A 13,781-nucleotide genomic window follows, 5' to 3' on the forward strand; every position below is an offset into this window, starting at 1 on the left:
CGGGGCGGGTTCACGGCACAGCCGGCGGGGTGGGGCGGCAGCGCGGCCCGGTGGCTCCCCGCGGCACAGGCGGGGCCGGGGCCGCGATGCTGCCGGCGCTGCCGGACGGCGATGAGCGGGAGCTGGAGAGCAGCGAGGAGGGCGGCGGCGCGGGCGAGGAGCGGCGGCCGGAGCGGCACGGCTGCACCTACCACGGCCTCTATGGCTACCGCAGGTGAGGCGCCGGGCTCCCCCGCGGGGAGGCCGTGCCCAGGCCTTGGCCGTTCCCAGCTCCCTGAATTCCTTTTTTTTCTTTTCCCTCCCTCTCTTTCTCCCCGGTGAGATTCTTTCCCTCCCACAATGCACGGATTCCTTGCTCCTGCTTTTATCCGCCCTCGGGCCGTGCCTTTTCCCCGCTGCAGGCGCTGTTCCCTGTTGCGTGTCACGGCTGTAACTCACTGCGGGAATCCCTTGGGTTCCAGGTCCGCGCAGCAGGGAGCCGCCGGCGGGGATGGCAGTGCCGGCGGCGCCGTGGCACACACACCCTCCACTGAAGACTTCAGGTAAAGCCGAGCTGCAAAGCAGCACAATCACGGAAACACCCCGATTGGAAGTCTTTGCCGTATTGCTGTCAGATCATTGCTAGGTCCTCTGCACTCCTTGTGAAAGCATTCTGGAGTCCCCCGTGGCACTTACTTTGGAATACCTAGGGAATGGACGCACATATAGAGCTCAAGTAATGTATTAAACAGAAACTATCATCCTTGAGTTTGAACTCTTGTTTTATTTGGGTTTTTTTTTTTTGCTACTAGTACTTGTTATTGTTGTATTGACTTAGTTTTTCATGTAGGTAACATACAACAAGAATTTAATTTTCAATGGACATCTTTCCATAAACTCTGTATTACAGTTGGGGAAACGTAGGAGCAAAGGGGGCAGTGTCCTGTCTGTAGCTGTTGGGAAGGTCAGCATGAGCTGACACCGCATCTCCAGACTCCTGGTCAGTGGGCAAACCACTGACTGCTCATGATGGGCCAAAAGTCACAGAGCTGCCTTAGCTGTCACCAGAGAGAGATCGCAGGGAGCCCCCTGCTAGAGGCAGGTTCTGCACGTGCTGAGAGACACTAAACAATAACATTTGCCTTTTGGTAATGATTTCTTCTGGTTTTTAAAGCCTCTCCTTGCTGGACACCACCTTACCAGCTGAAGCGGAGACGGAGTTGCGCAGTTTCATCGCTAAGCGCCTTACTAAAGGAGCGCTGTTTGAAGGAATGGGGAATGTAGCATCAGTGGGGCTGAGGTAAAATTTTGAAATTATTGATTAGTGAGAGCTGTAAGGAACATTGGCACATCTTGCCTGCCTGCTGCTGCACTTAGGTTTAATCCTGATTCCATGTTCCTGGTCTGTTGTTGTTGTTAATAATAGTGTTACACAATGGCACTTTCCTTTTTCAGGTAATTTTGAGAAAAATATTATTTTAAATAATTTACTGTTTGAATAGTTAAAAAATACTTCAGATGTTTATTTCCTTTTCAACAACTGATCACACAGAAGAAAAAATAGAAGGTCTAAGAGCTGCATCTTTGGCTGCACCTACCACAGCCATAGGAGCCACCAGTGCTAACCTCAGAAATCCTGTATGTCTGCTTTTTGCACTCATTTATTGTGATGTATCTGGAAGAAAGTAATTTTTCTTCTTTTTTTTTGTCTTTTTTTTCTTTTTTTATAGCATACCAGAAGGTAAAGTTGGGTGTTACTACTGTCGTTTCCAACAAGAAAGTCTTCTGGAAATGGGAACGTTGGAATCAGACATCAATGCTCCAGAATACGTGGTTTGTTTCTTAGGTGGCTCAGAGAAAGGTCTGGAACTATATCCTTACCTTTAACTTTCTTTACCTGTATGGAGAGGGAGATGATGTAAAAATTATCTTGTCATTTTGTCTGTTCCTACTTGAAATCAGTCGTTTGTGCACACCTTTCAGTAACTGCAAAAGTCAGTAACAGCCATATACTGAAAGGAAAAAATACAAGTCTTAACTGATGCATCTTATTTTCCTTAAGAAGATACTTTCAGACTTGAGCTGGACAAATACATTCAAAATCTGAAGATAAATCTTGATTTGGAGGTAAAGCCTAACTTTTTTTTTTTAAGTGGTGAAAATTAGTATTTATGCAGGTTTGCCAAAACCATCTGGAAGATCTAATCTATAGAGACAAAATAGGTGTTTTAAGTACCAGTATAAAACACAGGGAGAGATACTTGACTCAGTGTAGTACAGTGAATGTCTAAGGTGCTATCAGCCACACAAGTCAAAAGAAAAAAAGAAAGGGGGGACCTTTTGGGTCAGTCATAAATCTCTTAAAGGTCACTTAGAGTTAAATTTGGACAGAAGAGTAACCAATAAAAGGTAATGGTCTATAAGGAACTTATTAATGTCCACCTCAATTCTTACCAGTTTTGAATGTTAAGAAAGGACATTTGTGGGTTTCTTGTCACAATTTTCTAGTGGAAGTTCTGCATTTTAAGTATTTTTGTCATCCCATCTGCTGTTGCATGGTTTTCACTCAATATATACCGTAATAGTACAGTTCTGGCTGTTTCTTAAAATGCAAAGCCTTTCATTGCTGATAAAGTGAGGCTTTAAATCTCAAACTCATTATTTTAGTTCACTGTGGTTTGAGATTAAGAAGGTTCCAACATCCAATTATCTTAGGTTAAGTAGATTATTAATAGGCTTCTGTTGATGTCGAAATCTGATTTTTAGTTAAAGTTTTAATGTTTCAATGTGTTACAGCAAAAAAACTTGGAGGCCTCTGTTAGCCCCTACCTGAGGAGCTGGTTTGAGGATGCTATCTGCCCTATCCAGAGGGTTGTGCAGCTCTTCCAGGACAAACTTGCCTCTCTGCTACATGCTGTAAGTGTATTTAAAACTGGGTAGCTAAAAAACCTTCAAAAGGCATCTCAGTGACTCCAGCATATTTAAAATATTTCTTTCATTTGCTTTCTCAGCAGGAGGAAATTAAAAAACCCTCGTTTTTTGTTCTTTTTGTTGGTTTTTTTGGGATTTTTTGTTTGTTTGTTTTTTAAATTCAGAGCAAGCACTTTTATCCTTATTGCTAAAGAAGCACATAACAATTTCTTATATCACTTAAAAAAAATACCTTATGGTGTCCACACTGAAATTACAGTAAGAAAATCAGAAATAGCATGAACAGTCTGTGCATGCCATAATTGAATGAAAAGGGATGTTATATTGTGTATGTGTCTTGTGTAATTCACTGGAAACAGAAAAGAGACTAATCCTAGCTCTAGTCCCTGAGTTTAAGGAGGTTCTGGATGGAATAGCTAACAGGGTATAACTGCTGAATTTCTTCTGAGTGCAGAACTAGCTGTAATGGCAATAATACAGAGTACTGCCTTGACAAGAACAATTTTTAAAGTACCACATTATGTATTAATTGCTCATAACTGCAATATAGCTACAAAAGTAATACTGAAGTTGCATCCAGCTTTTTCCTTTTTTTTTTCTTTTTGTTTCTTTTTTTGTTTAAGGCTCTGAGTTACACTCCTGTAGAAGTCAGAAATGCAGATGAAAGAACAGAAAAGGACATCAGCAGGTAAAGATACTTAGAGCCCAAGGAACCTTTGAATAACGTGGCTGCTGTGTCTGACCATCCCCTTAGTGTGCAGGAGCTGTAAAGGAGCAAGCAGTTGACAAGAGCTTTCTGTGTCAGGTTCCTGGCAGCTGCCAGCCTCCAAGGACTTGTCCAGGAAGGCACAATGACCTCCCTGTGCATCGCCATGACAGAGGAACAGCACAAGTCCATGGTTATAGACTGTAGTGGACCTCAGCCCCAGCTGCATAATGCAGGTGAGATTGCAGTGGGAACACTTCCTGTTGCTCCCATGGATCCATCAGCTGCTGAGAGCTGTGACATTAGAGGCAGTTGAGGATATTCAGATCATAGGCCCAGAAACTTTAGTTTCTGTTTTCCTGTGAGGTACCAGAATAGTTTGTTACACCAGACACACTGTAATTCTGGATTGAAAATGCTTGAAATTTTCAATTTTCCAGTGAAATCCACAGTTCATTTCGTTTGTGGACCGTGAAAGTATGACTTGTGCAATTCAGGGACTCTGCAGACCTTTTTTCTGCTGTGGTTTTGACAAATGTTGGGAAAAGGGATTCACCAGTCAGATTCACAATCACTGATTACACAGTCTTGTGTAATCAGTGTAGCTGTGTTCGCTTTTCTTTTCCTCGTGTATTGTTTTTCCTTAAGATTCATTTCCTGACCCAGATATATTGCTATCACTTATGTGAGAGTGATTAAATGGGGTGAATGCAGCTGTATATTTATGTTGAGCTCATTTGCTTTTTCTCATCTCTTCTCTGTGTTCCTGAACATTTAACAGGAAGCAACAGATTCTGTGAGGACTGGATGCAAGCTTTTGTGAATGGTGCTGAAGGTGGAAATCCATTTCTCTTCCGTCAGATTTTGGAAAACTTTAAATTGAAGGTACGTGTTCATATATGTTCAAGACTTGAAGAAGATATTTGGGTTACTGTAGGAGCAAATACTACATACAAAATATTATTTTGCACTGAATAAAAGTTTTAGGTTGTTATGATGTCTATATGTCTGTTAACTGACTAACTCTGAAGCTTAATTTGGGGCTGGCTTACTGTAGTTGACAAGAACACCTGTAAAGTAGTGTCAGAGCTTCTTCAGTGAATGCTCCAAAGATGTTTTCTCAAATTTAAAGTAAGACCCACCTTCATTGTTGCTGTTGTTTTCTTCAAATACTGTTAATCTGAGACTTGCACACACAATCTCATGTAACTGGTAAAAGGGGTTCAGTAGCTAACACTTTTTAGGTGAGCTGCCATAACAGAATTCACGCTACAAGTTGGACACATCACATTGTGTCCACACGTTTTGCATCATTACAATGGAAGCTATAATATGCATCCAAGACAATATTCAGTTCTTACATTACTCTTAAGTAGTAATACAAAATTCCTATTGGAAATGCTTTTGCTTCTCCTGCTATTTATCCATTGTTTTCCACAATAGTGTGTTTTCATTCCATGTGGGAGGATAAGCAAATGTTCTGTTACTCTTTGCCCAGGCTATCCAGGACATTAACAACCTGAAGAGGTTTATCCGCCAGGCTGAAATGAACCACTACGCCTTGTTCAAGTGCTACCTGTTCCTAAAGAACTGTGGCAGTGGAGACATCCTGCTGAAGATTGTGAAAGTAGAACATGCAGAAATGCCAGAGGCCAGGAACGTAGTGACTGTCCTGGAGGAATTCATGAGAGAAACATCAGTGGCTTAAAATTATCTTATGTATAAATCATTCATTTCTTCTGTGCAGTGCAGCTATTGCTGGATTTTTAATTTATATTTAATAGTATTGCCCAAGTCAAACCTTGGCTGCAGTTTCATCTGCCTTTTCTTGGTTTTAGACAAAACACTATGAGCTTTTTTAATGTGTAAATATCAGATAATACAAACTCATGCAGAGTTTTCAGATTCTCCAACTGACTTGCTCCTGTTCTGAGGAAATCATGACATTTGATTTTTATAGTCATTGCAAAACCAAACCCAAATCCCTTGCCTGGCAAGCATGTCACTGTTCTAAATATTTTAAATATCTTTAGAATAATTTAGATCTGGCTGATTTGTTTTTATAAAGAAGTACAAACATCTGGCTAGATCTAGATAACAAATTAATCATTTTAGTTTACATAAGAGAACCTAGGTACCAAATCTGTGTTTGGTTTCTGCTTTCAAACTGCTGGTTTGTTCTGCTGCCACTGGATAAAACAAGTTGGTAAAAAATTGGTATTGTATGAAATAGAGCTGCCTGAACACTGAGCCATTGCAGTGATCAGTTTGTATGTGCCTCTATGTGTGCATACACACACACAACAGGTACCTGAAATTCCCAGGCTATTTGATGTATCCTCTTCTTCTGAGAGGATGATCAAGACCTTCTTTGAGATGTGATCAAGAGCTTCTTTGTATGTTCTTATATTACAGTTTTGCATAACTGTAAATAATGCTATGTTTTTCAGTCATGAAGAAACTAAAAAGTTTCTTCTTTAACATTTAATATTAAGACTTTTTCAGAATTTGAAATAAATTAACTTCCCAAATTACTCAGACTTTAAAACATTTCAATGTATCAGCAATGGATTCTTACCCATATCATGGGACACATAGGCAGCAGAATACCTGAAGGAAATCTTAGGCTACAGCTGGAATAAAAACTCATGAAGTTTTTGAGTGACCTCATAAAGAGCAATTTCTGCAAACCTGATGCAAACAGAATTTCCTGTTGGTTCCCTTTGCAGCAGAGGGTGTTTGAACTCCCCTGAAACAGTGCCTGTAACTAATGTGGTTCAGTGTGACTTGTGCTGGTGCTGTGTACTGCGAGGGCAGGAGTTGCTGCTTTCCCGTGACACCACCATGTTGAACCGTATAAGGCTGACAATAAAACAGACTGAAATCCTCAACAGTGCGCCTGTAAATTGTCAATGAGTGTGGTCCTTGATGTCTCCTGCTGAAAACCCTTTCTCCTCAAGGCAGAGGAGCTGCAAATGTGGCATTAACAGCCATGGTGACATATAATGTATTTGAGATGAAAAGTTGTGTGAAAGAAAACAAACCCCTCATTCAGTCATTTGCAGGAGCTCTGAGAAGAAACAAGTGTCTTCCTTCTTGAGTAAGTACAGCAGCAACACTCAACAAAACATCACCTTTTGTAGCTCCTGTACATTGTAAAAAAGTTGGAGCACTGGCTGTTCAGTTTTTTGGCTGATCAGGACACAAGAAAGAGCTCAGTGCTTAAAAAAGTAAGTTGGATGTGAAAAACAGGTAGCAAGAAAATGTACAGTGCTAGTAGGCTGAAACACTTTTTGTATTAATTGACAAAAGCTGACAAAACCCACCTTACCTTCATGATTAAAGTCCTCAGCTAATGAATAGAGTGACTGAGTGTCTCAGAAAGTTTAGTTCAGTGCAGAGAACTGACAGCAAGAGCTGAGTCCCACACATGGTAGCAGTGATCTGCCTCCCTTAGAGCACATCTGATAGGAACTGCTCCTACATACATCATCATTCCTACAAATTACACTTTAACCCAGTGTTTCTCAACAAACCCACAACTTACTTTTCAAAATAAGCCTCTGCCTTCCACACTGGTAGAAGGAATTTTATTTTGGTCAGTTGGGGGTTTACTTTTGCTGGGGGTTTACTTTTTTCTGGAGATGTTGTTTCCACTCTTGATTCAAGATAGGAGTGTTGGCTCTCAGATTTGAAAACACTCAGTAGAGCCTGATCATAAAAGAGCACAACCCTCCCCCCCAGTAAAAAAAAATTACTCAAATGTTAAAAACAAGTAAAAAAATTTACTCAAATGTCATCAACTTCCCTGCAGTTGTGAGGTCACTGCAGTAAAGGGACAGCTGCCAAAAGGTAGGACAACACCTGAATTTCCATACAAATCCCAAGCCAGTTCTGCATCCTCATTAGATCTGGTGGAGAAATGAAGCTGCAGTTCACTCTCCCTTTTATCTGTTAGACAGACATAAAAATGAGTTACCAATGTCATTATTAGAAGATTACACAGCAGAGCTCCAAATCAAGGGCTCTTGTTGAAAACCACTGTAACTGTAGACACACAAAATTGTCCTTGAAAGTTCTTTCTTAGTTGGTTTTTTGGTTTGTGATATAGAACAACTCAATTTTATTTAAAAAAAAAAAAGAGAGAGAGAAATTCAACAGAAAACAAAGAAAACCACAAAAAAATTTAATGGATTCTGCGCTCAAATAATATTGTCACAACAAAAATATACAGAATGTACACAATACAAAAATATTTGGAAACATACAATAGCATCTTACCTTGCAAATATCATTTTGCTTTACTAGCCCTTCACAGGGAAAGTACCATTTGTTCAGTATTTTAAGGCAGAAAATTATGTAGTTTAGTGCTTTGTGTTTAACACTTAGATGTGTTGTTAGCATTAGTAATGGAAGCAAAAGAAAAGCTGCATAAATCTGGCTTTATTTGCAAACTGAACAGACACTGTGGGAGTCAGGAGAGAGTCAGTGACAATGTGTCTATCAAGCTCACTGAAAATAAGGTACTTTAGCTACTTAAATAATAGGGAATATTTTGTGCTTTGTGCTGTAAATACCCTGAAATGTAAATTCTCTGTACTCCTACTGGCATATTAGAAAGCTTTTTCCAATTAAAAGCCAATGATTAATGGTGACATTAAAATACATTTGCCTTTAAATAAAGCTTGGTTTCTGTCTTAGGTGTGATTCTTTTATATGGAACTGCAAAATACACTGGCCTCTTTTATAACCAGCTCTTGGCATCAGTGATCAGCGAAGGAATCTTTGAGTTCTACCACACAAAGCACTGCAGAGCAGCCAGCACTGTAAGAGGAGCAGGGGAGCAGCAATATCCAGAGGTGCTGGCCTGGGCTCTCTAGCCCCAGCTTGCCCCAGAGGTGGCTGGTGCTGAACTGCCATGTCCCCATTCTCCAGTTCCACTCTGGGCAAAGCCAATGGATGGGTGTTCCAAAGCAACTGGGCTGAACTTGAATCTTTGTGAACAGACTTTGAGCTCTTTACTCACTGAAGGATGTGTGAAAGTCCTACCCACCATCTAGCGAGACTAAATATTGGCAGAGAACAGCAGCTGCCTTGTGAGGTCAGCTGTCATGTCAGTACCAGGGCTGAACATGGCAGATTCCATCCTCCATAGCACACTTCAAACTGAAAGGGCCCAATCTGATCTATAACACACTGACAGTATCATCCATCAGAAGCAGCAAGGTGTTGGGATACAGAATCCCTGAGCTTTATTTCTAGTAACAATTTCTCTAGCTTCCCCCTTCCCTGTTGATAACATACTTCCCACTGCCAAAGGAGCAAGTAGTGAAAAAGCACAACATGCCACGTAAGTGCTAAGATTCCTCATCAACTGACAGGGAAACAGTGACACAAGATGTTGTTTTAAAAACTCAGCAAAAGTAAATTCCTCAGCATTTTTATGACTGCTATACCTCACTCAGAGATTGTTTCTGGAAATCTCTCCCACCACTGCATCACAACTCTCTCCCTCCTCATATTTGTGTGATTACCGCTGTGTGTGACACTAATCTTTACCTGTCTAGGTATAAAAGGTGCCATTGCAGTCCTCGTGGACTTTGATCGGCCTGCTTCTCCTTCCTCTCCTCCTCCTCCCCCGGCTGTCGGAGCGCCTTGTCCCGCCGCCGGCAGGTGTCCCTGGCAGCCCCGCACGGAGCGCGCCCTGCTGCCCTGCCGCACTCCTCATCCTCACGGAGCTCTGCTGCAACCAACTCACCGCACGGGAAATCCACCACACCAGCGGCTGCTTTTTTTCTTTTCTCCCCCAGGTGTTGTGTCCTCGCTCAAGGACACAGCGTAAAATAACTTGCTGGGAGGTGCTGTTCAAACCTGTACACTGGTGACAGTCCTTGCCTTCTGCTCCAGCACTGCACAGTCATAAGCTTCAATAGATTCATGTTTTATCTGACTGATGGAAAATCCTGGAAGTAGCTGAAACCACAACAAATCACTGAAACCAGTGTCTCAGTGGATGCTCCTTCAGGAACATGCTGCTGACTGTGACAGGTTGGAACCACAAATGAGCAGGATGGAGAATATTACATCTCCAACATGAGCCAGCAGCTTCAAGGACATCTGGAGGTAACAGAAAAGCCTGGTTGTTGTTAGCTCTGTGGTGCTGCAGCACTGTGGCACTCCTGGGTGTGTTAGAAAAGAACATAACTGGAATTTATGATACTCTGTAAAAACATAGTAATTTTTCACACTATAATTTTAATGATTTTAAAAAAATAATTAAAAAGCTTAAGCACTTTGTGCTGCTTCTGGCTCCATGGGCTGATTGATTCTTAGCAGACAACAGGCTCTGTGCACAAACTGCTCCTTGTATGGGAGGAGATTTCAGCTCTAATGAACAGGAATGTGAGAGGGTTTCATTCCTTCACCTACCATAAATCTAGCAATGCCTTAAAGTCTGGCCTTTCTGATCCCCAAGGCTGTTTGTAGACTTGCCCAGGCTGGGTATGGGGACACAGAATGAAGTCAGAAAGATGAACAACAGTTTAAAAGAACAAGTCTTAAGATCAAATTCAGAGCTGTTTTCAACCAGTTCATGTAAACTACACTCATCTAAGGACCAAGGAAGACTGTCTGCATTACTCTGTTCAGCTCCCTCCCACTCCTGAGCTGAGTAAAGACATTTTGGGCATGATCAAGCTGATCAAGAAACTGGTGGCTCTTGAACTTTTATATTGCTGCTTCACCTCAGAGCACACACTGGCAGCAGGAAAGGCATGGAAGCCTTTACTGGCTGGTAAGAAACTCATGGGCAATAAGTAGCTTTCAGTTGAGAAACCAAAAATAGAAATCAATTGGTGCACATTGCACTCTGGTAAACTATAGGCAAAATAATCTGGGTTTTTTTGCAATTGAAAATTTCTACCAAAATTTTAAAAGTTTTCCTAAGATTTCAGGAGAACTCCGATTCCTGGCCACCATTGTTTTCAAGGCATCTGTAATGAGAAAGGCTCAGCAATAGGTGAGGGAAGGAATGTCCTCCTTACTTGATAACCATGTCAGAACTCTCTGAGCTCCCACCCTCCTTCCTGCCTGCTCCCAGGGGGATCCACAGCTACAACACTCACTGGGCCAGCACCTGCAACAATCCATGGGAACCCTTGTGACTGCTGGGATCTGGACACAAACTGCAGAGGTAAAATGGCTCAGGGAATCAATCCCTTCTCCAAAATGATCAGAGCTCTGGCCCTTATCCCTTCCTCTTGGCCCTCAGTGAGGGCCCATGAGCAATGTACTGGCCATGCAGAACAACAAAAGTGCAATCGCCCTCAGAAACCCCATTTCTGTGCACAAAGGTGCCAAAAATTGTTTATTTTGCAGGTAAGGCTTATTCCAGGCTGCAGATACACTTATTTTCTCTCCCCTCCTTCTGAAGCAACAGAAGTTTTATAAGTGCATCTGGTAGGAGAAGACTTCACCCGTCAACCCAGAGTTATTTTTCCATAAGAGACAAAGAAGGGGGCAGCTGATAAGCACTTGTGGATGTCCCCTCTAGAAGGACAGGCTCCTACTAGCTTGTGGTATCATCTGGCAGCATGGTTAGCATAGCTGAGAGAATAAAGCCCACAACACAGAGACATTTTTCTACAGAGTAAACACAACTGCTATGGTGCCTGTGGGATGTGCTGTGAAAGACTCTGGTGGCTGTGCCTGAGCACCAGAAGGAACTAGAAAAAAGGGAGAGGGGCTTGTCTGGAGAGACTATTATGGCTGCTTTGTCCAGACCATTGAATAGGTGGGTAAAGGGCAGAGAAAAGGAGGGCACCCACAGTCCTGGACTGTAATTTGGCAGCTCTCTGAAGTGACAAACAAAATAAGCACCTTACAGAGAAGGGTACCTATAAGCTCTGCTTGTGCTACAAATGTCCCCACGTGGTCCCTAGGTCTGTGCAGGCAATTGTGTGATCTGTGCCACAGCCCACTTACAGATTGCCTGAACTGGGCTTGACCAACATTAAAGAAAAAGGCATCACTGCAACTAACTGTTGCCTGGGGCTCCTGAACATCCATTGCCTCAGGAGGAGGCATCCTCAAAATTTTAGAAGTCATATTAAAACCAATTTTAGTCATTTCACAATGATCACTGTAGCAAATAACACCCTCTCCACTTCATTGGGAAACCAGTGCTACATGCAAACTGATTTAACTCCACTGCCTTCAGTGGACTTGGCCCCATATGGATTGTATGGCTGTAAAGGCTGGATATTCCCACCCTGGGCTGCTGGAGGTGATCATGGTCCCCTTTTCCTAGTAAGAACCTGCTGGAAGAGTTGAGATCCTTGCTAGGAGCTCACTGCAGGCCAGGTGTTAGGTCAGTGTGGTCGGAAAAAAAATGAGAAGAAAACAGCACCTGATTGTCATCTGATAAAATCATAAATGAACATTTGCCCTCCTTTTCTTCATCCCTCAAAAAAAACCCCAAAAACCAAAAAAACCAACAATCCAGCCACACCCTCTAACCACAGCAGGCTGGGGAAGGGGGAATAATTAATTAAAATCTAGTGAAACATGCACAGGAAAAGTCACTTCTGGCTGGGTATCCACAACACTCTAAGATTCCCAATGTTTATAGTGCAATTTCATTTGACCTGTGGTTGAAGACCAGTCTCCATCACTTTGTGTGATCAAGTTCTGCTGATTCCTTTGAAAGCTGTGCAAGACAAATTTCAGCAGATGCTAAAATACCTTAGGAACCATTCAAGTAATTAGACAGTGGCACTGGTATGGCTGAACAGTCAGACATGTCCAAAGAAACCAGACTCAAGCTGCCTTGTGAGTACCATTTGAGTCTCTAATTAGTAAATGTCTGCTCTTTTTTGTGTTCAGTAACATAGAGGAAATTCACTGAACAATTGGCCATAATTCCAGCACTGACCTGGAAAATACAAATATCCCATAGAAAATATTGATGTGTGATAACAACTCAAGCAGCCAGTGCCCAGGTGCAGGGCAGAAACTGCAGGGCATGGCCAGCCAGAGTTACAGAACCTGCTGGATTTGTGAACAAACTGATCAGCCCATTCTTTCATGGGGCTGATCTTTAAGCACCTCCTCCAGCACACTCGTGTGTTCAGAAGAATCATCCTCCCAAGTTAAATACAAAAATAGAGCCTCCATCTTCATTCATTTAACACAGCTGACAGATGACTTCTGCTCTCCAGTTTTCAAGGAGGGGGAGGTAGCTTTAGATCCAACAGACTGTAGGCAAAAATATTCCAGAAGATGGCAAACAAGACAAAAATGACATAAATAGAAAGGAAGATCCACCATAAAGTCTGATCTTGGAGTCTCTGCTCATAGTTCCTCAGGATGATAACACCAAGGGTGATTCCAACCATCACCCCTCCCAGGTGAGCCATGAAGCTGGGGTGGGGGCATGGGGGGTAAGCAGAGGGGTGGAATCGCAGCCACACGGCTCTTCCAAATTCAAAGCTCACTGGAACAAAGAATAAAAAATAAGTTAATTGTCTAGGTTTATCCCTTCTTAAGTCCATATTGTGGGCAGCACTGCATCCTTGAGGAGACAGAGAGGGAGGAATTGCCTTGTATGGTGAGCACAGGGAAGCTGTGGCTATGTCAGTGTTGTGGCACACAGACATGAGGTCTCTCCAGTGGTGGAAAGTGGTCTGGTTTTGTGAGAGTGTAGATAGGTTGGGGAAGATTCACCTTCCGTAATTTATACCAAAAGCATAACAAAAATGAGTTAGAATTTGAAGACAGTTGTCTGTGATGAACACACAGCTTAGTTTCCCTTATTGTTCCCCCCTGAGGATAGGGCTGAAAGAGAATTCATCAGTGTGGGTATAACGCTGCCATCCCAGACAGGACATGCTCTAGGAAACCCAAGTATTATCATTATGAAAGCATTGCATGTTTGAGACTGCAAAGAGAAGATGTTTAAGCTCCTTCACAAACACCACAAGCTACAGATGCTGGCTAATGACAAATCCATGTTTACAAATGCTTGTGTTGAAAGCCAAAATCTGCAGTGGAGAGCAATGTGGTTCCTGCTGCCAGAAGACCCAGCTGCAAGTTCCTACCAAAACTGCTGCAAAGTCAAAACCCTCTGAATCAGCATGAAGTATTATGACAAGGACAAACAAAACAG

The 13,781-nt window shown here is 42.3% G+C and overlaps 2 protein-coding genes across 4 annotated transcripts in view; one reads left to right on the top strand and one right to left on the bottom strand.

The window, feature by feature from the left end:
- The first annotated feature begins 7 nt into the window (after window positions 1–7).
- Window positions 8–6,500, top strand: LOC311161104 (protein Njmu-R1). 2 transcript variants are annotated; one of them, XM_084218396.1, is made up of 10 exons: window positions 8–214; window positions 402–542; window positions 1,154–1,279; window positions 1,710–1,850; window positions 2,049–2,106; window positions 2,776–2,895; window positions 3,534–3,598; window positions 3,716–3,852; window positions 4,398–4,501; window positions 5,115–6,500. In XM_084218396.1, exons 1-10 carry the CDS (start codon window positions 87–89, stop codon window positions 5,322–5,324), a joined length of 1,230 nt encoding a protein of 409 aa, XP_084074522.1. In that variant the 5' UTR covers window positions 8–86; the 3' UTR covers window positions 5,325–6,500. The 2 variants fall into 2 exon arrangements, with proteins under 2 accessions (XP_084074522.1, XP_084074523.1); XM_084218397.1 differs by having other exon boundaries at window positions 462–542.
- Window positions 6,501–12,837: 6,337 nt separating this feature from the next.
- RHBDL3 (rhomboid like 3) overlaps window positions 12,838–13,781 on the bottom strand; it is a gene marked incomplete at both ends in the record, with an annotated part of 55,854 nt that continues 54,910 nt past the window's right edge. For both annotated transcript variants that reach the window (XM_084218768.1, XM_084218767.1), the window contains one exon: window positions 12,838–13,109. In XM_084218768.1, coding sequence (XP_084074894.1) covers window positions 12,838–13,109 — 272 coding nt within the window. The remainder of the gene's footprint in view (window positions 13,110–13,781) is intronic.

The sequence above is a fragment of the Fringilla coelebs genome, assembly GCF_963513975.1.
Source record: "Fringilla coelebs genome assembly, chromosome: 19".
NCBI classification, from domain to species: Eukaryota; Metazoa; Chordata; class Aves; order Passeriformes; family Fringillidae; genus Fringilla; species Fringilla coelebs.